The following is a 22295-nucleotide window of genomic DNA, read 5'->3' on the forward strand; positions in this document are numbered from 1 at the left end:
ACTAACCACACTTATGCCCCAAGTGGGTGTTGTGCAATAATCAAATACTAATAGTCATTTCAGTTAGATACCTTACATTTTCCATGATATTGTTTTATTGTCTTATTTAAATCCATATGTTATATATCTTTTTGTCTGTAATGTTTTGCTATTAAGCCATACAAATAAATAAAAAAGGAAATTATTTAACATTTTTAGGTTATTTTTTTAAAATGTTTACTACTTTGTAAACTTCTCAATGGTGATAAGACTATAATAAGGTTGCTGTAGCTTGGTTAGTGATTGAAGATGAACAACTGCCCCTGCACTGCATTGTCTGCATTCTACTTGATTCAATCCTGACCAACATTTGGACTGGATTATTTCACAAGGAAAAAAATATATCATAACCTAATAATAATGTATACTTTATATCCTATTTTCTGATAATATTTTACTCTTTAGTTAGGTATATTAGTTTATATTATTTTCAGTTTTAAACAAGCCTAAAATTAAAAAAAACAAGTATAATTTAGATATACTTGTATAATCTCAAAAATTTTAAGTGGGAATTAATTTATAGTTTTAAAACTATAATGTTTGTTATAGTAACATACAAAAAATAGTCACTTGTGTCAAATATTTTTTATTAGTAATTCACTGTATTAAAGTCTTTAAGATAACTGGAACTGGCATAGGCACTCAAAAATAAAAATATGTTTGAAATTGTCAACCAATAAATGCCAAATGGTAATACAAATTATTTTAATGACTATTAGTCCATAATACTAAAATTTGTTTTGATCCACGCACTAAAAATTTTTAATGTAAAAAAAAAAATTATCATTGGAATATAGTTATAACTTATAAGAGAGGACTATGTAAAGGAAAAAAATAAAATAAAAACTACAATTGTAAAAAAACTCAAGTTATTTAATATTATTATTCATTTACTAGTATAACATTTGTCAATTGACAAATAAATGATAATAATAGGAAAAAAATATCGAGAACAGACCAGTTAATCGTGTACCTATCAGGAACATAGTTCTGATTGACATTGTTCCGCTCATTTACATTAAAGCTTAAGTCTAATGGAACGAATATTGTAGAAAAAAAATTAAATTATAATAATATAGTAAAAAAAAATATTAAATACCACTTGGTTCTTAAGATACAAATTAAAAAAAAATATATATATAAATATATATTATTGTTTGTTGTTTTATCTGTTCATTGTAGTTTAAGCTACAACAGGTTTATATTCCGGCATGGAAGCAATAATATCTTTGTCATCTTCTGACAGATCTCGAGCAAGTAAAAATGTGTGTGCAGATCCACAAGTCACCTGTTCTACATATAATCCATCAAGTTTCTTCATTTCACATGGTTTAGCACTGGATTTTTTTAATTCTCCAAGACCCTGAATGGTTAAAATATGTTAGAAGTTGTAATTTAAAAGCAATTCTTTAAAAAAAGGGTATTACCAATTCGCCAGAGCTAGTTCCAGAACCCCAAACAATGCAAGAGTCATCAGCTGCTGCAACTAACCCAATAGAGCATGTACCAATACTGCGTAAATTCCAACCATGAAGATCTTGTACCGGTTTGGGATACATATTAGCTTCTCCTCGACTACTCATTTGTCCAAATAAATAAACAGCGCCTGTTTTTAATAACAAACAATAACTATTAACAAATAAATATGAAGCAAAATATTCATTATAATTAAATGTTTGTGAAAAATATCATCATTATTACTATCACTTATCAGTAATGTAATATATCTAAGATTTTTAGTCCTACCAAATTCATTAATTGCAATACTGAATGCAGGTCCACAGGCAACATGTTTCACACCACTTCTTTGAACATCAAAGTATTTGATAAGTCTCGGTTGTAATTCATCTTTTGGTTCAGAATGTCCAAGCCGTCCATAACCTCCAAATCCCCAAGAATATGCTTTTTTATGGTCATCAATAGCTACCTAAAAACAACCAATTCAAATTATGAAAAATAAACATGGAATTTGTATTATTTATCTTACTGTATGATTTGTACCACATGCAAAATCTCTGATTTCAGGTTTAGGCAAAATTTCTACTTTATTCTTTGTTTTCTCAACAAAAGTCATTATAGGCTTGGGTAGTTTGACTGTAGCAAAGTTAATAGCACCAGCTCTTTCAATATACTCTCCATTAGTATTATGTCCTAACTGTCCATACTCAGGCAAACCAAATGAATATAAAGTACCTTTACAGTCAAGTAAAATGCTGAACTCAGCACCACAACCAACTTTTACAATTGGTGGTCCATTATATTTAACCTATAAAATAGATACATTTTTTTATTTAAATATTTTAAATATTATTAAGGTTCAAAAAACTAATATTAACACATTATTAGATATTACTGCCACATCGTGATGCTTTAAATATTGGGGCACTGACCTATTTCAAGGGAAATTACATCAATTAATAATACATGTGCTATTTTAGTAATAAGATGTGCGTTAGTATAGATGGTTTTGAAAATTTAAAAAGATGGTAAGTGTCCATCAGTGTGTTAAGAGGATTTCACTTTCGAATGTGTTGTCTCCGTTTTAAAAATGTACAACATATCAAATTTGTGTTCAGCAGTTTCAATTTTGAATTGTTAGAATGAATTGATCTATTATCAAATATAGTTAATAATATTATCAGTTCTATTAACGATGTTTAAACTTTAAAGCAAATTATGAACATACAAATATTAAGAGGCAAACATTTTTTTATAATTCAATTAAAAAGTACAATATTGTAAAAAATTATGTGAAAACACTGATAATATTCTTACTTTTAATTTTACAATAGGTCAATTAACTCTAATATTAATAATAACAACATACAATTGGAAAGGCTGAACATAAATTTGCCACACTGTATGTAAAATGGAGACAACGTATGAAAGTGTGGTTATCCTCTTAATATGGAGTTATTAATACAGAATGCACATTTAAATTAATTATAATATATTTTACAATCAATTATACAATTAATTCAATAAACATTCATACTTTATCTTAGTATTTTAAATTGATCAAAAAATTACCTGTTGCCATTATATTAATAATTAATTTTTATATAGTGGGTATTACATACATTAAACTAAGCTAATAAATAATAAATGATTTATATTGTATTCAACTATTAGATAGGTAATATTAATAATAAATGTTTTTTTAGCAGTTTTTAATATTATCATATACTCCATTAAAATACCAGTTCTGTGCTTTAGTTTCCTTTTTGATACTTTATTAAAAATAAATGTTTTATATTATACTAATATAAATATATTTTGAAATTCATTCATATAAATTAATGGTACCTAGTATAATGATTATTATTATTTTAATCAGATATTAAAATATATTAAAATTAAAAATAGTGTTAACGTGGACATTTAAATTAATTTAATTAATAGATAATTTTAAAGTGTAAAAGAATCTATTAGCAACATTTTAGTTATTTTCAATTATATTTAATAAAAATAGTTATATTTTTATTTAAACATAACTGACGACTAATTAAAATATAGATCTAAAAATTTTCACAAATTTTTATGGAATTTTTTTCTTTTAAGTAATTCAAAATATATATAATAGTAGGCAGAATTTATAGAACAATAGGTTATAAATTGTATTTTTTATCCTAACTAATTATTTAAGTGAAAATTGTTAACATTGTATTTTAAAATGAGAATATTCAAATTATCATTTATAAACATGACATAGCTATAATATAATATATTACTGACCCTCATTGCTGTTGTAACAAAGGGGTCTTTGCTCTTCACGCCACACTGACTATTCTTATTATCACCGCAACTGTATACTGCACCACGATCTTAAACATATAATTAAATCTTCAAACATAATAAAATCTCTAGAGAACAAATTAACCAAATAATAAATTATTTTTTTGGCTAAAATGTAAACTAGCATATTTTGTAATATTGCATTTATGTACAACAAATAGTACTTTTACATAAGTGCATAATTTAAGTGATTAAGAATTTAAAACAAGTATGAGCATATTTTTAAACAAACCAGTGAGAAGTAATGTATGTCCACGGCCAGTAGCAGCATTAACAATAGCATGATCAGGCAAACCTTCAATTGGAGTTGGAATGTCACGCCTGAGTAAATCTTTGACTCCCAGTTGACCCTTTTCATTTCGTCCTTTAAGTATAAATTTAAAATTTAAATAAAAAATAATGAGTTATAATTGAATAAAATTTTACTACAAACCTAAAGACAAAGCTTTCCCTTCTTCAGTTATAAAGATAGTGTGTGAAGAATTGCAGCTACTCACTACCAAACGAATACGGTTATCTTTTAATGGTCCAAATAAGTGGGGTTCATATAAATTTCGACCAACAGACTTGCATCCTTTTGGCATAGACTTGCGACCATTTAAATCCCAATTAGTTCCACCAGTTAAAAGCACAACACCAATGTGATCCGGACCTTTCACTCTCTATAACACATAATTTAGAAAATAACATTTTAATTAATTAGTTTTTAATATAAGCACAGTTTGTCTTCTCATGTGAAAACAGTTTTTACTAACTCCTTAATAAAGTTATTTTTTTAAATATCTATTACTATACTTAATGTAAGCAATATTATACTCTTATTGAGGATAAATAAACTATAGTTTGGTAAGCTGTTTAATTAAATTTGAATAGGTAACCAATTTTAAGAACCTAATCCTGACATAGATATTAACTAACAAATATTCAGTCTTAAGTTACATTATAATAGAAAATGTTCTATTTCACATAGGTATTAATGTACCTAATACAAAACCGTAGTCAACTGATAGCAGTGTACTGACGGTGAATGTGTAACAAACGAATGAATGCTTTACACTGTAAGTTGTACTTGATGAAAATCAATTTTTAAACGTACAATCGATACCTTGCGTACGCTGCAACGCGGATGTAACAGAGAAAAGGTGGTTTGCACCCCAACCTGGCAGGTTAGCAATCTACGGACAAGTGAGCAGCACTTCAGACGGTGGAGCTGCACACAGCTGCGGAAAACGCATTTTACAGCAACTACCACGATGGCGGTATGCATAAGCGCATAACCACTTGACGACTTACCAGGGACGCGTTGTCTTCGGCCAGCTCGTCAACGTCGTCGTCATCGGACCTCCGGTCGTCATCGTCATCTTCTTCACTCAACACGGGCGGGTCGTCTTCGACGATTTTGGACTTTTTGCGTGACACGCCGTTCGCTTTGCCTTTGGATTGCCGTTTGGCAGACATGACGCCAACACGTATGGCAAAACAACGTCGTTTGCGCGTGGGTATGTAGAGCGCGTAAGCGGGTGGCTGGTGGTCACGTTGTACGGGGCTCTTTCTTCAGCAGCGGCAGGTCGCGAGCGAAGATAAATCGAGGTCGAACGAAGAGTGCGGCGGTGGCGCGAAAACTTGGATGGCGTGCACAAAACACTGTAAACACAACGCAACGGGGGAGAAGATCGGGTCAAACGGCGGCGACTGCGATGATAGTAACGGCGGACGCCATTAAAAGTAAAAAAAAAAAAAAAAAAAAGAAAGAAAGAATAAATCTCGAGAGGGAGAGAGACGGACAACGTCACGACGGCGAGAGTAGACGAGAGAGAGTGAGCGAGAGAACGGCGGACCGTTCCGCCAACGGTCGTCCGTCGGCGGCGAGAGGGAGAAGGGGAGCGAGTGAGACGGAACGGGACGCGCCACGCGTGCGCGCGCGACGCCAATAGGACTGAAAGAGAGAAAACGAGAATCGGGCTCGGGAGCGAGCGAGACGGTCGTCGGTCCGAGAGAAACGGAAAAAATAATAAAGAAAGAAAAGAGAGCGGCGATTGTTTGTTGTGTGTACGCGGTGTGTGCGTGTGCGTGTGTAAAAATCGGGGACCGTGTCGGCGGCCGTCGGGTGGTGCGGCTGCAGCTGCTGCCGCGGCGGCATTAACACCCCTCTTCCCCCTTCCAAATGTAAATCCGACCCGCCAACCGTCACGACCGTACACAACACTGTTGTTGTCGGTGTGCCGCCGTACCGTTTTCCGGCGCGTCGTCTTCATATTATACTCATCAACTCTCTCACACACACCCTCTGTCTCTGTCGCTCATTCTTTCTCTCTCGTTCTCGGGACTCGGGTACCGGGGCAATCGGGCTGCTGTGAGTCCGCGACCCGGCCATCGCTCGCTATAGTCGGCTCTTCGGGTGGGGGGGGGATGACCGCACCGCTACTCACGAGTCTCTGAAAGGTGTATTTTGTTGTTGTTGTTGTAGTTGCTTGCAAAAAAAAAAGCCGGTGACGTGAAAATCGGTTTTTTCCCGCAAAAACCGCGAACTGCCGCAGTGGCGTACACAGGATTTTTTAAAGTGGGTGTCATCATAAATCAAGATTATATGCACGAATTGACCTTTTTTTTTTAGTCATGGTTCCATAATTTGAACAGATATTTATTTTTAAGGGGGGGGGGGGGTGTCATATCTCCCTGACAACCCCCCCCCGCGTACGCCATTGCACTGTCGTAATTTTCGATATTTATCGTGTCAAAATATCGTTACGATATCGTTGTGCTATCCGATGCAAGGTTACAGTGCAAGTGTGCAACCTATATATAGGCGTGTGCACGAGGGTGCATGCGCTTGCACATACTGCGGGCTAGGAGCGGGTATTTTTTTTTTTTGATAAGCCCCGCCAGCCAACAGGCAACAGCATTGCCATCACAACGCGGGTTTGTTATCTCTCCGTCATCCGTATAATAATACATTTATCGAAAAAAAGTCCAAAATAATTATTTTAAGATATTAATAATCTATATTCTTTATTATTTAGTTTTGATTACCACATAAATTCCGCCATACAAGTCTAAAATTTTCCTATCAGTTCCTCGACGTCAACTTTTTATCAACTCTAATAGTCTAATACCTTTTTGACTTTCTCTTAACAACAATTTCTTCGTTGAAATTGCCATCCCGACCTTTTCAAAAACATTTTACTGGTCCCCTTAACTCCCCCCCCCTTGCAGAAAATGATCTTGAATACGTGCTTGCTATAAACATTGGTTCAGAGAAAAAAAAAGATCACGAATGATTTTGATGAAATAATCTATCAATTATTAATGACACTTATATTTAGGAACTTTTTTTATTATTATTTAATTAGTTATGTAACAGATCCCGACACCACTTACATGTCAAGCGTCTCAGAGGATTACCTGCAGATATTTAAATTGATAAAAAAACTGAATATGTAATATTTTCTAATAAGAAATAGTAGGTAATAACAATAATGGTAATCATAAATATTTTTAAAGCAAAGTTATGAGCACTTATTTTTAAAGAGTACATTTTATCAGCTCTATATTGTGCGAACAGTTTCAACACGTCTATTCTGTACTTGTAAAAATGTATTATATAGCCATAGCCATAAAGCTGTGAAAAGTGAACGTTCTATATAAAACACTCATAGTTTATTTGGATGTTACGCCTTTTTTTTTTTCATGTTTGAACCGATGGCGCCGTGAGAACTGCTTTCGCATTACTTCCACGGATTTGTATGTTACGCCTACCCTATCTTACAGTAACGTACTTATCTGACCTAAGTTTATTTTACTTATTTTTGGCGGAGGTAGGTAAAATATAAGAATTTAGTGACTTAACTAACTAAAACAAAGGGATTTAAAAAAAAAAACATGTCCAAAACAATTCGTCACATTATAATAACACAAAATACCTATATTTTGATATTGTACAGTACATCAAATTTTTCAAAAATTAAAGGTTATTTTAATAGTATGTTTAATCATCATTCATCACATAAATTATAGGATTCACACTATTAGACGTTTACCGGTTTACCCGTACGCACGTGGTTATAATGATTCAGAACTTGATTTTTTTTTTGTAAAGAGTGGAAAAAAGTAAGACTTTCACAAAACTCATAACTGTTTTGTAATAATGACATGAGTAGTACTTCAATGATAGAAACATTAACGTCGTTAACAGGACCGTAGCTACGAGGAGGGTTTAGGCCGTTTAGGGGGTTCAAACCCTTTAACAAAGTAGAAAATGTAAACATTTCTAGTATACTTATTCTAAAATTTTTAATTTTTCAAACCATTTTATTTTCTGAATAAATACTTTACTGTAATATAGTACATTCATAGTATAGTACTCAATGTGTATATTAATGGTAATATCACTGATATCAGTTACAAGTTTGTATTTACAGATCCACGATAAATACTTTTTAGCTAACGTTTTATAAAATATTTAGCGTGACGTGTAGTTATAATGCATTCAAATACAAATCACTAGTTATTTTTCTGGAGTCGACACTACTGTTAATGATAATAATTGTGAAATATTTTCTTGATCATTTGAATTAGCACCTATTGGTATATTGGTAATGACCAAAATCAAATAAGTATTTTTTATAAATTAGTTAAAATAATTTAATATTATACAGTATAATTATTTGTTATTATTCATTTAACAGTATTTTTAAATGAAAAGTTGATATGCATTTGCTAATTAATCAGTGACAGTTCAAAATTTAAATGGAAAAAACATCTTTATTTTATTTATCAATTGTTTTTGGGCATATTGCGTATTTTTTGTTTTTTTTTTTTTATTTTTGTCTAGTGACTGATATTAGGAAAAAAAGTCTACCGTTACATATATAAAAATATATAAAATATAAAATTATAATAAATTTATTAAAAATAAAAAAAAAATAAACCTTATAATATTATTTAAAAATATAACAATGTATTTATTCTATTAAAAGTTAAAAGATAAAAGATCTCTTATTTTTATATTTTAATCTATTTGTTTATAAAAATTAGGAATATCTACAGATTTTGTTTCATTCCATTGTTTCGTTTTATTTTACTGTAACTGGAGACTTCCGTTTGCTCTTGTGAATATTCAGCTTACTATCTATCTAAACCCAAAACCACATTTTTATTTTTAAATTATTTTTTAAATAATAGCTAATAGGTAGCTTATAAGTTTACTTTCTTAGCTTTACAATGCATTTTGTATAATATCTAAGCTTTTTTTAAAGGTTATTGATCCTCAAAACAATGATGTTGGTTTGTTTATTAATGCTAATGGCGGTAGTTTGACCGATGAGCAAAAGCACCTATAAAGTTATAAAATTCTTACCTATAGAAATTGGACCCTCCCCATAGAACATTTCTAGCTACGGCCCTGGTCGTTAACAGAAATAGAACAGCGTTATAATGTGCATATTTTAATTTAATTTATTAATAATCATGAAGAAAACTATTTAATTATAATTAAAAAGTATTATTTAAGTTTTTAATATTTGGAGATACAGATATTACCAGTTGTCACGGCATATTAAACTTTTGAGTACCAAGTACTTTCGAGTACTTTTTGTAAGCTGAACCACTTAGTTTAATATTTTCTGTGTAAGTGTTTAGTGTAATAAATTGTTTATAATATTTTATTATATTTAGAATAATTATTGTATCATTAATATTTAAATATAGTTATTATACACGATATCTTCGCCAACGACCATACCACGTTGAATACTCCAGTTCTCGTCCGATCACTGAAGTTAAGCAACGTCGGGCATAGTTAGTTAGTACTTGGATGGGTGACCGCTTGGGAACACTATGTGTCGTTGGATTTCTTTTTATTTTATAATTAAAGGGCTAGATATTTTAATTTTATTTATCATAAACGAAAAAAAAAATTTTTTTTTATTTATATGTAATATTTATTTTAAACGAGTTTAATTAGTAATTATTATTGTGAAAATATATTTTTATTTAAAAACAAACGGAACTACGAGTATTACATAAATCTTTGATCAAGTAGTGTCAAGAATTTTCACACTTCCCAAATATCTAGAAATGTTAATCATTAACAACAAAATAGTATATTTATTCAAAAATAGTAAAAATAAAAACAGATATCATATAATAGTGGCGCCTAGAGCGACTACCACCTCCATTAAATCCTGACTACCTAATACTATATTATATTGGGTGATTTTTTTAATAGAATAAACATACTTTTATGATTAAATTATGCATTCATTTAAGTTTTTTCAATTATTAAATAGGCTAGTGATCATTTAAACATTTTATTTATACGATTTTAATAAATCTTAAATTATACTAAAATAAACTAAACTTAAATTATACTATTAAGTTTTGACTTATAGATAATTAGATAATTGAACTAACAATCTATTATATGTTATAGAAATTATCAATAACCACATAAGTATTTAAAATATATATAAATAAAAATATAATGAAAATAATGAGAATTTAGAAAAGTACAGGGGCGTTAATTCAGTTTAAAAATAGGGCTGCTAAATTTTGGGCAAGCTAAATTTTTCCGGCACCAGAGCACAGTAAAAACATTGAAATGTATTACTGTTATAAAAGCTAGGGCGACGTTCCTTTATATATTCTAGCTTATTTGTAGAACTGTAAAAGTATCTCAATCTCAAACACCCTACACTCTTAAAAATGTGTAAAATTAGTTTTAAAAGCTAGGTTGCCGTAGCCAATATTATAAGAAAAAAGTTTCAATTTTTTACATTTTCATATTTGTATATTGTTTTGGCAACACACCTAGTCGTGTATGTAAAATTTTGAAAGTTAAAACTAATTTCTTCATCCAAATAATAAATAGAACATAGTTTTTTCAAAAAAACAGTTTTTGATGTTTTTCCTAGTAAACTTTTAGATTATCGAAACTATTATTGTTTTAAAATAATAAAAGATCAAGCGGTAATCCTTTAATCATTATTCTACACTATTTGTAAAACTATCAAGTAAAAATCACTTTACAGTTTACCCTGTTAAAAAGACGTACATTTAGTTTTTTTTTTTAAACTGTCAACATGTGGCCGTAGATTAAAATAATATACAATTTCTAAAATATTCTTTAATAATTATTATTAAAATATATTTATTACATTTTAGCTTTACCGGAGCAGTATAAAATTGAGGCAGCTAATATGGTACAGTTAAAAATAGGGCTACTAATGTATACCCTACGACACCCCAAATGTCGCCACTGGAAAAGTATAATATAGTATTTTGTTTTAACATTTGATTTTTATCTACACCTTAACGTTCTTAACGGTTAAGGCTTAACCTATAATCATAATATAATCATAAATATACATTACTGACATAACCTAAATCATTTTTACAAATTTTTGTACATTTTTTAACTGTTTTTCCCAATTATTTTGAAAGGTGTACTTATAATTTTTTAATTAAATCCCCTCCTCCTTCCCCCAAAAATGTATATTAAAAAAAAATACAATATTACATTTTCTACCAGAAACCTTACTGGAAGTTGAAGATGCATTTCTATTATTGTATATAAAAATTGTAGTGTTAAGTTAAACAAATCAAATACAAGTAAAAATTATTAAATAATAAAGTTTATTTTGTTTCTTAATCTTAAAATTAATGATGTAAATGAAACGAGTGTCCAAAAAGTAATAGAAATCCCTGCTAAAAGAATCCCTATTGAATCAAATCGACGTCCTTGGATCAATATAGCTTGAACTGCTCGAATTGGCAAAGATAATGGTAATATAATTGAAATAGGCAATAGAGCTAATTCTGTATTCTTTAATGGCCAAAAAAGACCTGAAATCATTAGAAAATATTATTAAATGAACAGTATTTATACATAATTATCAAACATTTACCACTCAACATTATATTTAAAAAGCACACCAATAGTGTTACATAAAATGATTTGATTGAACTGTTGGCGAATGAACCAATGAATAAACCTGTGTTATAAAATAAAAATGTAGGCTTTATAAATTATTAACGATAATATTATAATTACCAATGCTCATTCCACAGGTACCGATAGCAATATTTAATTGGATAATTAGTAATAAGGAACTTTCCCAGCTAATGTATAGTAGAAAATCAGCCAGAAAAAATAAAAAAAATGCTTGAACTATTGAAAATATTACTTGAATAGTAAGAAAACTCAACAAAATTTCGAAAATTGTGACTCCTGTAATTTGAATTTCAAACATTTTTATAGTTTAAAATTTAAAATTGGTGATTTAGATTTTAGATAGTAACTATTCTAGTTAAATAATGTCCGAGAAAAAAATCAGAGGAAAAAAAACAATGTTCAAGAGCTAACATGTTCTTGTTAATAATTAGGGAATGGATTTGAATGCAAATTTAATTTTTTTCTTTTTAACCTTTCAAGCACAACGTTCATTTCATACATCAAGGAATTAAAGAATGTAACTTTTATTTAACATTTTTCTGTATTTTTATGATTTTATTACTTTTTAGAGCATTTAAATCCGTTCCCTTGTAATAATTTATTATATAAGTCTAGAAAAATGTCTAGTTATTTCACTAAACTCATTTGATAGTGCATGCAAATTATATTGATTGAAAAAATTATTCAAAATATACTTATATAAAAGGTCATTGTGAATAAAAAAAAAAAAAAATAACTTATACTAAATAATAAAAAATTTAACTACTTGGAATAATATTGTGACAAATAAACTAAAATAAATTGTTTCTTTTTTGTTTGAATTTCTAATTTCGTCAAACATTTACAAAATACTTTTAGTTTTGTATTTTCGATATTTTTCAATCATTGAAGGAACAACTTATATGAAACTTTGTATTATGTTTTCAAGTCTTATAAGCATTATAATTTAAAATTAAATACAATTTTATACAACTAATAAACACATAGTACACAGACCTTTAGAATTTACGCGTGGAACCGCACTTTTACATGTTATTATATAATTTACTCTTGAGTTTTGAGCTCTTTAAGTTTATTTCGCTTTTTTTTCATAAGTATTAATGACGAGTTATTATATTAGAGTAATATTTTAAATTTATAAATATATGGAACTATTAAATCTAGATCTATTTATAACACAATATACTTTTAATGTTGTAATACATCTCAGTATAATCTCATAAAGTTGCATTGGTAAAAAGTAATCAGGTGAGGTACTAAAATATGATGGTACTTTATTTATAAATTGTCAAGGTCCGATTGTTTACTTTATATATATGTTATATATATTAGCTTTCAGTGCTCTGATACTATATTGTTTATAATCTTACATTTGCTAAATCTTTGATTTTAATATATTACTATAACATAATGTTAAAAATCGTTAGATTGAGTTATTTTCATGTTGAGTGTTTTCATATTATTTATTATAACCTATAATTAACTGTTTTAATTATTTTCTGTATTCAATTATTTAAAAAGAGCTAAAATAGTTAGAACTATATAATTTATAGAAAATACTAATTTAAATATTTGGTTAAAATTTCAAGGTTTTACGGTTATTTCTTTTTGATTATATGTTCAACAGAAAAACAAAATCAATTGTATTCAAAAACTGGTATTGCTTAAATATTTCCATTTTTCGATACCTATTTTTATTTTTTGGATTCTTTATAAAATAATTTGGATTTTTTTTTAACCCAAAAACACGATTGATGACAGTTTAAAAAGTATATTATTTTAAATAAATATATTCATTGAGAATTTAGAATCCAAATCATAAATTTAATTATAATTTTAAGGCTTGAGTAGTTGAGTACAATACACACAGCAATTGAAAAAGTAAGTATTTTCTCAAAGAAATTGTTAACACAGTTCATACTTTTATAAAAAAATGATTAGTATGTTTACCTAAATCGTAATTTTCATTTAAAATTAAATTTTTGTGTCAATTATTATAATTTAATAATGAGTTTTTTGTAAAGTTGTTTATTTGTTTTTTATTGTTAATTGTTATAATATAATAATAATAAATTATAAAAAAATTAGCACGAACTACTCTTGAAGGTACCTCAGAACAATCAGAATTATTTCAGAGACTTAAAATGTGATTACTAATTCCTTAATTTTACTGTCTTATATATTAAATATAATATAGTATATTTAATCTATGCTATTATTTATTTTATGTATTTTTTTCGGATGTTATTTAAATTAATATTTTTTCTTCGGGTATTATTTAACCTATAGATTAAATCTGAATATACCAATAGGCAATAATACATTTCAATCATAAATATACCTGCAATCATATTTCTCATCAAGTATCCATTTTGAATTTCACTTTGCAACAACAACGCAAAATAGAACATTGCCGATGAAAATGTAGCGCTAAATTAATAAAAACTAAAAACTTATAATAATGAAATAAAATACTCGTATATATATAAAAAAAAATACCATTATAAATAGTATCGATCAAGGCCCTGACTAAGGGGAGGGTCCAGGGGTCCGGACCCCCCTCCTCCGAAGTTTTTAAAAGTAGAAATATTTTACTGACGAATATAGTTTATTGACTATATAATTTCAATATCTATATTTGAAAAAAATGTTGGATCCCCCCCATTTTTTTCAGTTACGGCCTTGGTATCGATGTATTTTAAATCTGTCGATACTTAAATAATAATGGATACCGTTTAGTGTTATAAAAGCAGTTATATATTGGAGTAATATTTTCTGTGGGATAGAAAAGAAAGGGAATATACATATTTTGCAACATGAAGATTAAAATAATTATAGCTTTATATTAAATCATAACACTTTAATTTTCATTTCAATAGCTAATATGCCAATATTTTTAAATACATATTATTATAATTCAATATTATAGCTATTTACGTGCTAAACAAGTATACTAAAAAAGTAGTTGGAACTTTGGTATATTTAGTATTTACCATCCCACTTAAATAATCCTGTTGGTTGTAACTAGAGCTGCGCAGTTAAGATTCGGCACCCAGTGCAAAATTAAAAATATTCGCCCCCCTATTTTATTTATCATTATGCATTTCTTTCCTATTTAATTAATTTTTTTTTTTTTACAACGTATTTTGAACATTGATTTGGCAAAGAACTAAAGTAGATTGCAATAGTAATTATTAAACAAAATAGTTAAGTATACAATAATTAAAAATTAATACATATCACAAATTATATAATATTATACATATTATATTTACAAACTTATTATAAGAGTGTGTCACTGGTGTAGCCAAGATTTTTTTTCAGAGGGGGCTGATCAATTTTTGTAAAATACAATCTAAGATTTTTGTTGCGAATTGTATAGACCATTAAAAATTAAAATAATTTTTAAATGTTCTTAATATTTCAGGGGGCTACGCCACTGAAGTGTATCGTATAGGTACTTAGTTTAAAACTTAATTTTCCTGAACTTTTTTGAAGCAAAATCTTCAATGACGTCTTCAAAATCGATGTTAATACGATAATTTATTATAAAGCCTAATAATACAAAAATAAAATGTTGCGGTTGACTAATTGGTATAACTCGACCATAGTTCGAAATTTATCAGAAAAAATTTATAATGGTCCAATATAATTATAAAACAATAATATTTCTCATATATTTTATTTATGTATAGTTTAAAATATTATAAAAAAAATTGTTGGTGCTCCTTTAAACTATGCGCCCAGAGCGAATGCCCTCTAGCCCCCCCCCACCACTACAGCATGGCTTTGGTTGTAACTATTCTTAGCTCTTCATAAAATACACCACTGATTTATGATATTTGTTATTGATAATTTTAAGTTTCGAAAATTATTGTAATATTAATTGTATAATCTTAAATTACCATGATATTATTTTGGATGCTGTGTTTTCGGCGAGATTTAAATTTTTATATTCGTATATCTGAAAATTGATAAATAAATATGATATATAAATATATTACACGATATGAAATATATTTTAATTTATTCATTAATAATAACCTTAAATGGAATATCGGCGTATTTTTTTGACAGATTGTACTGGCTATAAACGTCAATCAGATGTTGTTTATGAGTTTTTAATATATTTTGTTTGAGATATTTCCCAAATTCGAAGTCTATGAACACCAGGCATATTTGGATTTGATTACATATAATTTTATCATAGTGACAATGATATTTATGTATAGGTTACTTGACATGTCTATTTCAAAATTTATATTAGATTTTAACAGTTCTTCACGTTCTCTTGTCGAGCTTTGTGTTATACTATTAACTATTGCTACTGTGTAGTTTTTAGAAATTTTCATAAATCCTAGTGTTGATCCTTTTGTTATAGAATTCTTAGCCAAAAATTCAGAATCAAAATAATTCTGTCATAACAAATGATTTTCAATAGATAGGTTTTAATGTTACATTCATTATTTTTTTTACTCACTACTGTAACACCGTTTTGGTTCAAAATATTCAAGAAATGACATGAGTAGTAAGAACAATTTTCAATATGTTTACATGGGTTATTACCGCAATCAGTTTCTTGGTTATAAACTGCAATAGGTATGGATTTAGGATATGTTCCATAATAGATGCAATGCAAGTATACTTGAAGTATTGGGATCACGCATAATAACACAAACATCCTAAAATTAAAATGATTGTATTTTTATAAAATTGCGATTGGTTATTTATTATAGTAATTAATAATTAGTGATAAAACAAAAAAATATTTAGAAAAAAATCGTATAATGTAAAATATACCTCGTAATTATTACAAAAATATTTAAAATAGTTGCTGGGTCATGTTTTAAATGCAATACATTCAGCCTTTTTCTCTCTTTAATCTCTTCGGTGTAGTATAATGATGTATTATTATAATAACTATAATAATTGGTAATTATAAAGTATTCTGTAAACGATTTAAAAATAAATTTCGGGTTTTTGCACATTAATTTGATACGATTAAATGAAACCACAGTTATAATTAATAATAAATTACACATAAAGTAAAAACATAAAATTGTGCACTTGAATTAAACAGTAATGTAGATTAGTGTATATCAGAGGTCACAAGGTGAAATATTGAAGTTTAAAAAAGGATAGAAGAACGTTTTTTGGCATATTTATGTAGACCATTTAGGGAGGTTAAATTGAGGAGTAGGTTAAATTAATAGTGGACAGTAAACAGCAGGGCAAGATACAAATGACTAAATGAGGGTGTTGGGCACTCGTCAGTCATCTTGTTGTGTTAACTTCATGGTTAGATAGTGGTATTGGTTTATTATGAATATATTTGAAAAAAAAAATATTTAAATGAATTAAAATTGTTGATTTATGGAAATAATACATCAATATAATTCCTCCTCCTAAAAATGCATTATTTTAGGTTTATAAAATGATTGTCTAATTTGTTTTTTTTTGGTTATCTCAAAAAAAAAGTATTAGATGAATAACGAAAGACCATTGGTACAATTCAGTTAATGTAAAATATCTTTTAGACAGAGTTGCTATTCATTTCATACAATAATAATAAAACAAAAAAAACCATATATAGTCCCTATTGTTTTTTTAGCTGATAGCCTAAATTTAATTACGAAATACCAAGTGCTATAACTACTGATTGTTTGTTAATTAATTATCACATAAGACGACCGTGTGAAAAAAATATTTCTAGAGGCATATATCACGATTTAAAATCTTTCTAATTCTTATAATTACTTACCAAAAATTTTTAGTTAAAAATTTAATATTTTGAATAATAACGGTTTTGAACTTCCAAATACTTGATCTTGGATATAATTGCTTATAAATGCTTAGCTGAAAAAAATGAAATAGTTATTAAACAATGTTATAAGTTATAAGATAATGTATTTCAGAGTAGAGTATTATGAATGAATAGTATAAAATGATATAATATTGATGATATATATAAAAAAAACATTTATTCATTTAGTCAAGGTATATACTTACATAGTCAAGATAAAAACTGATAAATTAGTATTAATAATTAATTCTTGTTATTTAAAATGTAATAATTATACTATATATTTTGAAATATTAGATTATATATTTAATTATTTAAGTAATAAAAATAAAGACAATATGGTTAAAATATATTTTAAAAACATTATATTGAATCAATTGTACGAGTGTAAATGTATCAATGTACGTGTTATTTTTTTAAATTATTGAAACAGTTAAAAATGTTGATAGTTTTAGAAATTATTAACAATAATTTAAAATAATAAGTTATTTTTATCATTGATTTATTATTATATATTATCATTCAGATCTTGAAACAAGAATTTATGTTCAAATATTATAAAACTATAAACATTTAGTAGTTAATGAGATAATTATATATTATAAATACATAATAATATGTAATGTCAGTTAGTCAGTAGTGCGTTATTTTGTATGATTAAAGAAAATAGGGTAACATTTTAGAACATGCAATTCTATTGAAATATTGAATGATACATTATTGTTAAAAATATTTTCATATCTAAATTAAAGGAGGTAAGTTTAAATTGATAATTTTTAAACATATATAATTTGAAAAATTCTAATATTAAATTAACAAGTTACCAAATTTTTATTATTTTAAATTAAATTAATATCAATTATTGTTATGGAAATTATCCTTCAGATTCCAGGTGGTTATAAAATATTATTAAAGTAGTATTTTTGTAACTAAAGGCATAAGCACACATTAAGTTATCTGTAATTGTCATTCAGTAATTGTTACACTAAATAATCTTTGTACAACTGTTTTTTTTATATCAGTTGTAAATAAGTCTGTTAATATTTGTATAAGTATATGACGTAATCGTTTTAAAAAGTTTGGTTGATAATGTGGTAGAAATGTTCCTAATTTAAACAATTCTTAACTTCGTCACATATTTTTTAGTTAAAAGTAAAAAAAAATAAAAATAAATAAAATAATTGAAATGCTACTGGTTTTACATATATTATATGCTAGTGCGAGTAGTGCTCAGTAAAATCACCAAGGCTATTGTAACAATGTTAGGTATTCATTTTTGTGCAAATAACAGCATTACCTTTTTATTATGCGGTGTCTCAGATTGATTTGAATTGATCCAAGAGTTTTTCTAAACTTAAATTAAACAATTAATATTGTAATTTACTTTATTTTAAAGCACATAATATATTTTATATATTATGTACTTTATTTTAAAGCACATAATATATTTTATATATTATTTGATAATTTGTATAATATAGTATATTAGTATAGTATATAGTACTATAAAAATAACATTATCATTAGTGTCCAATAGTCGTGCGAGGAACATATTAATGTCCTTTAAAATGAAAATATATGCAACATATTTTTTTTAAAACTTAAAGTTATTGTCATTTATTTTACGCAGTTTTAGTTTATATTTATGTGTAGTAAAACTTTTGATATCATGATAAAATGTTGAATCAGTATAGATGGTATAAATTTCAGATAAAAATAATGTGACTATCAACAAAAAAAGCGTTCTTTTTAACCTTTTTATATCTTCACTCAGAATCTATATTAATTGTAAAAATATATATAATTTATAAAGTCGTCAAGAACCAATAAGGCATATTTCTATTTTTTAATAAAAAATTAACAAAATATTGATTTAACTATTCATTTTTAAAAATTAATTATATTTAGGCAATTAGTAATTATACGTATGTAACATTTAAAATTTCGAAATAGATTTATATTTTGTACTAAAAATTGGAAATATATGTTCGATTTTAGTTTTTAGTTAAGTTAAGTCTATAGTTGAAATGTATTAGTCACTTTCGGAGCATTTAATAAAAACATGCAATTACTAAATGCATAAATTTCTGGACTCTAATGATAATACACAATGTAGAAACCATTGTATGTATCAGTAGGTATAAAAAAATAGTATAAATGTTATATACATCAACGTTAATAGATGTTAAACTGATGTAAAGGTCTTCTATGATTGCATCTATAGACTTATTTGGGTTTGCTCGATGCAATTCCTTTACTTCTCTTTCAAATATAATTTTTCTATTTTTTAAATACGCTATCTAAAATAAATAAAACAATATTTAATTTTAATCGTCTATTAAATGTTATTAATTATAATTAAAACCTTAGTTGCTGAAAATGCTTCTTCGATATTATTGGTGGCTACAACTACTGTTGGTTTCCATGTACTAATCATGTGATGCAAGTATTTCCAAATTCTAAAGAGAGAACAAATCATTATGTTCAGTAAACATTTTTCAAAAATTTAAATATACTGATTTTTTTTAAATATGTCAAGTCCTATAGTAGGCTCGTCTAATACCACTAATCGAGGTCTGTGGAACACGGCTATCATAAACGATATCATTCGTTTTTCACTGAAACTTAATATTTTGCAATATTACAAAATTGAATTATCATATAAATAAACTAAAATAAATTTAATATAAGTAGAGCTACACACCTTAATTTTTTAATAGTAGAATTAATTGGTGGTAGGGTAAAAATGTGTTTGTAATAACTGATTCTCCACAGAATAAATTTGTGATTAATATTATACAAATTTCCAAAGTATGCAAACAGTTCTAAAACTGTCATGGTCTTATACAAACAAAATTCCTAAAAAAAAATCATAATTAACTTGTAAATTTATGAATGAAATGTATTATTTGACATAGGTATATCCATGTATTATATTTCGTATATATTATAATAATTATCTTATTGCTGCAGTAAAATATAATAAATTTAGTACCTGAGGCATATAGCCAGTGTATTTAGTTAAAGTTTTACTGCTTTTTGTTCTTGGTTGACCGCCGAGAACCCATATATGACCTTTGTCAACTTTATCCCCACCAACTAAACAAGAAAGTAGCATAGATTTACCGCTGTTAATTTCACCAAGTATAGCACATCTTTGAAAAACAATTAATAAAAAAGTGTTATCAATTAAACAAAATATTAACTGTCGATTCGGTCATTTAAATAGTAAAAAATACAGTTGAGTTATTACAATTTAAAATACAATACGTAAGAAGTATTAAAAAGTGCAATTACATTTTACCACTATGAGCAATTAAATTCACTCCATTGAAAATATTTTGATTATTATGTGTTTTAAACACATTATTCAATACTATAGAACATTTCGAAGGACTTTGAGATAAATATATTCCTGGTTTGAAGCGACTTTCATGTACCATTGTATAGTATCAGCTGAAATAAAAATTGTATACTTCATATTGTTACCATAATAAATTATCACAAACATTTTTTATCCAAGCCCTACACGCAAATATTTGATGTGTAAAATTTAACAAAACGATATAGTGGTATTACAGAAATGTAATATTTTGGCATAGGATTTATCAAACAATTAAATCAGAATTAAATTTTATACTTTATAGGTTTTTTAGATAATCTCTAATAATTTAGTATACATATATATATATATATATATATATTATATTATACAGAGATTTAAATGTAAAATTGTCATATTACCATGATACACCATGTATATTATATTTATAAACGCACGAACTCAGAGTACTATAAACATGAAATAGTATACATCAATAGTATATATTATAGAATATTTTACAGGTGCGTACATTAGAAAATAAATCTGTGAGAAGCGAGATTATAAGACATAACCAATTTATTAACCAATATTAATGACAAATTATTATATACACGGTATGTACTTGAGTAAAAATGTGTTTGTAAAATATTTCAGTGGGAAGCAGGTTGAACCTCTTATTGTAATATTTATAATTTTATATATTATGAATGATAAATTATAAATGACTAAATGGTTAAAAAATATATTTATATCAATATATAAACAAAAAATTGTATAACATTTTATGCATGTTAAAAAAGATATCTATTTAACGTATTTTAAAAATAAATACATATGTCGTGTATGTTATAACTTATTATATTATATATTCAGTCCAGCGTGTAATTAATGGCACTATAGTAATAATTTAAATTTTTGAATAAAATAAATAATTATTCACTTATTCATTTATCATTAAGAAAAAAATAAAAAATTTAAATACTTGAAATCACTTTTTAAAAGTCTTATCATGTCTTATATCTTGCTATGTTGTGTATGACTAAGCGAAATAATGAAGTCTAATATTAATTACCGATTTTATATAAATCTTAAAATTGTGGTTATTTTAGGGGTCATTACAAGTGGCTTATTAGTAAAATAATATTGAATCTACCATAATTATGACTGAATTCAACGAGTTACCAGTAAGTTACATAACGATAAACATCTTCATTCTTCTTACCTATACTTTTCTTTGATATTTATGTATACAGTATACTGCAGTTACTAACTATTAATATTCTATACAAGCTGTGTTTAAGCCATGATTATTTATTATTATTATTATTATTTTTGCTACATTTAAAATATCCGAGTTATCCGAATATATCTCAGATTTTATC

The 22295-nt window shown here is 27.0% G+C and overlaps 3 protein-coding genes and 1 non-coding gene across 4 annotated transcripts; 1 reads left to right on the forward strand and 3 right to left on the reverse strand.

Annotated features, from left to right (window-relative positions):
* Nucleotides 1-891: 891 nt before the first annotated feature.
* On the reverse strand, nucleotides 892-5565 carry LOC113551995 (protein RCC2 homolog). The gene is made up of 8 exons (XM_026954626.1): nucleotides 5128-5565; nucleotides 4268-4496; nucleotides 4067-4198; nucleotides 3775-3863; nucleotides 2027-2305; nucleotides 1786-1966; nucleotides 1467-1645; nucleotides 892-1402 (listed from the first exon to the last, which is right to left on the reverse strand). The coding sequence occupies exons 1-8, from the start codon at nucleotides 5290-5292 to the stop codon at nucleotides 1223-1225; spliced, it is 1434 nt and encodes a 477-aa protein (XP_026810427.1). The 5' UTR covers nucleotides 5293-5565; the 3' UTR covers nucleotides 892-1222.
* A 3995-nt stretch (nucleotides 5566-9560) lies between these two features.
* Nucleotides 9561-9683, forward strand: LOC113555320. Its single transcript, XR_003405345.1, has one exon. It is a non-coding gene; the product is annotated as a 5S ribosomal RNA (ribosomal RNA).
* A 1838-nt stretch (nucleotides 9684-11521) lies between these two features.
* On the reverse strand, nucleotides 11522-14208 carry LOC113554700. Its single transcript, XM_026958654.1, has 4 exons — nucleotides 14127-14208; nucleotides 11885-12061; nucleotides 11747-11825; nucleotides 11522-11676 (listed from the first exon to the last, which is right to left on the reverse strand). Exons 1-4 carry the CDS (start codon nucleotides 14194-14196, stop codon nucleotides 11559-11561), a joined length of 444 nt encoding a protein of 147 aa, XP_026814455.1. The 5' UTR covers nucleotides 14197-14208; the 3' UTR covers nucleotides 11522-11558.
* A 1370-nt stretch (nucleotides 14209-15578) lies between these two features.
* On the reverse strand, nucleotides 15579-21031 carry LOC113554545 (ABC transporter G family member 23-like). Its single transcript, XM_026958431.1, has 11 exons — nucleotides 20886-21031; nucleotides 20584-20743; nucleotides 20293-20447; nucleotides 20105-20212; nucleotides 19954-20047; nucleotides 19763-19888; nucleotides 18886-18936; nucleotides 17547-17641; nucleotides 16266-16467; nucleotides 15830-16200; nucleotides 15579-15749 (listed from the first exon to the last, which is right to left on the reverse strand). Exons 1-10 carry the CDS (start codon nucleotides 21029-21031, stop codon nucleotides 15946-15948), a joined length of 1392 nt encoding a protein of 463 aa, XP_026814232.1. The 3' UTR covers nucleotides 15579-15749; nucleotides 15830-15945.
* Between the last annotated feature and the right edge of the window lie 1264 nt (nucleotides 21032-22295).

This window comes from Rhopalosiphum maidis, chromosome 2 (genome assembly GCF_003676215.2).
Source record: "Rhopalosiphum maidis isolate BTI-1 chromosome 2, ASM367621v3, whole genome shotgun sequence".
NCBI classification, from domain to species: Eukaryota; Metazoa; Arthropoda; class Insecta; order Hemiptera; family Aphididae; genus Rhopalosiphum; species Rhopalosiphum maidis.

Coding starts and splice junctions, on each gene's coding strand:
- LOC113551995 (XM_026954626.1), bottom strand. CDS start 5,292: ATGTCTGCCAAACGGCAATCCAAAGGCAAAGCGAACGGCGTGTCACGC. Junction 4,199..4,267: donor AGGGAAAGCTTTGTCTTTAG/GTTTGTAGTAAA, acceptor TTATACTTAAAG/GACGAAATGAAAAGGGTCAA. Junction 1,646..1,785: donor TATTGCAATTAATGAATTTG/GTAGGACTAAAA, acceptor TATTAAAAACAG/GCGCTGTTTATTTATTTGGA.
- LOC113554700 (XM_026958654.1), bottom strand. CDS start 14,196: ATGTTCTATTTTGCGTTGTTGTTGCAAAGTGAAATTCAAAATGGATAC. Junction 12,062..14,126: donor GATGAGAAATATGATTGCAG/GTATATTTATGA, acceptor TTCAAATTACAG/GAGTCACAATTTTCGAAATT. Junction 11,677..11,746: donor GTGTGCTTTTTAAATATAAT/GTTGAGTGGTAA, acceptor TAATGATTTCAG/GTCTTTTTTGGCCATTAAAG.
- LOC113554545 (XM_026958431.1), bottom strand. CDS start 21,031: ATGGTACATGAAAGTCGCTTCAAACCAGGAATATATTTATCTCAAAGT. Junction 19,889..19,953: donor AAGCATTTTCAGCAACTAAG/GTTTTAATTATA, acceptor TATTTATTTTAG/ATAGCGTATTTAAAAAATAG. Junction 16,201..16,265: donor ACCAAAACGGTGTTACAGTA/GTGAGTAAAAAA, acceptor TTGTTATGACAG/AATTATTTTGATTCTGAATT.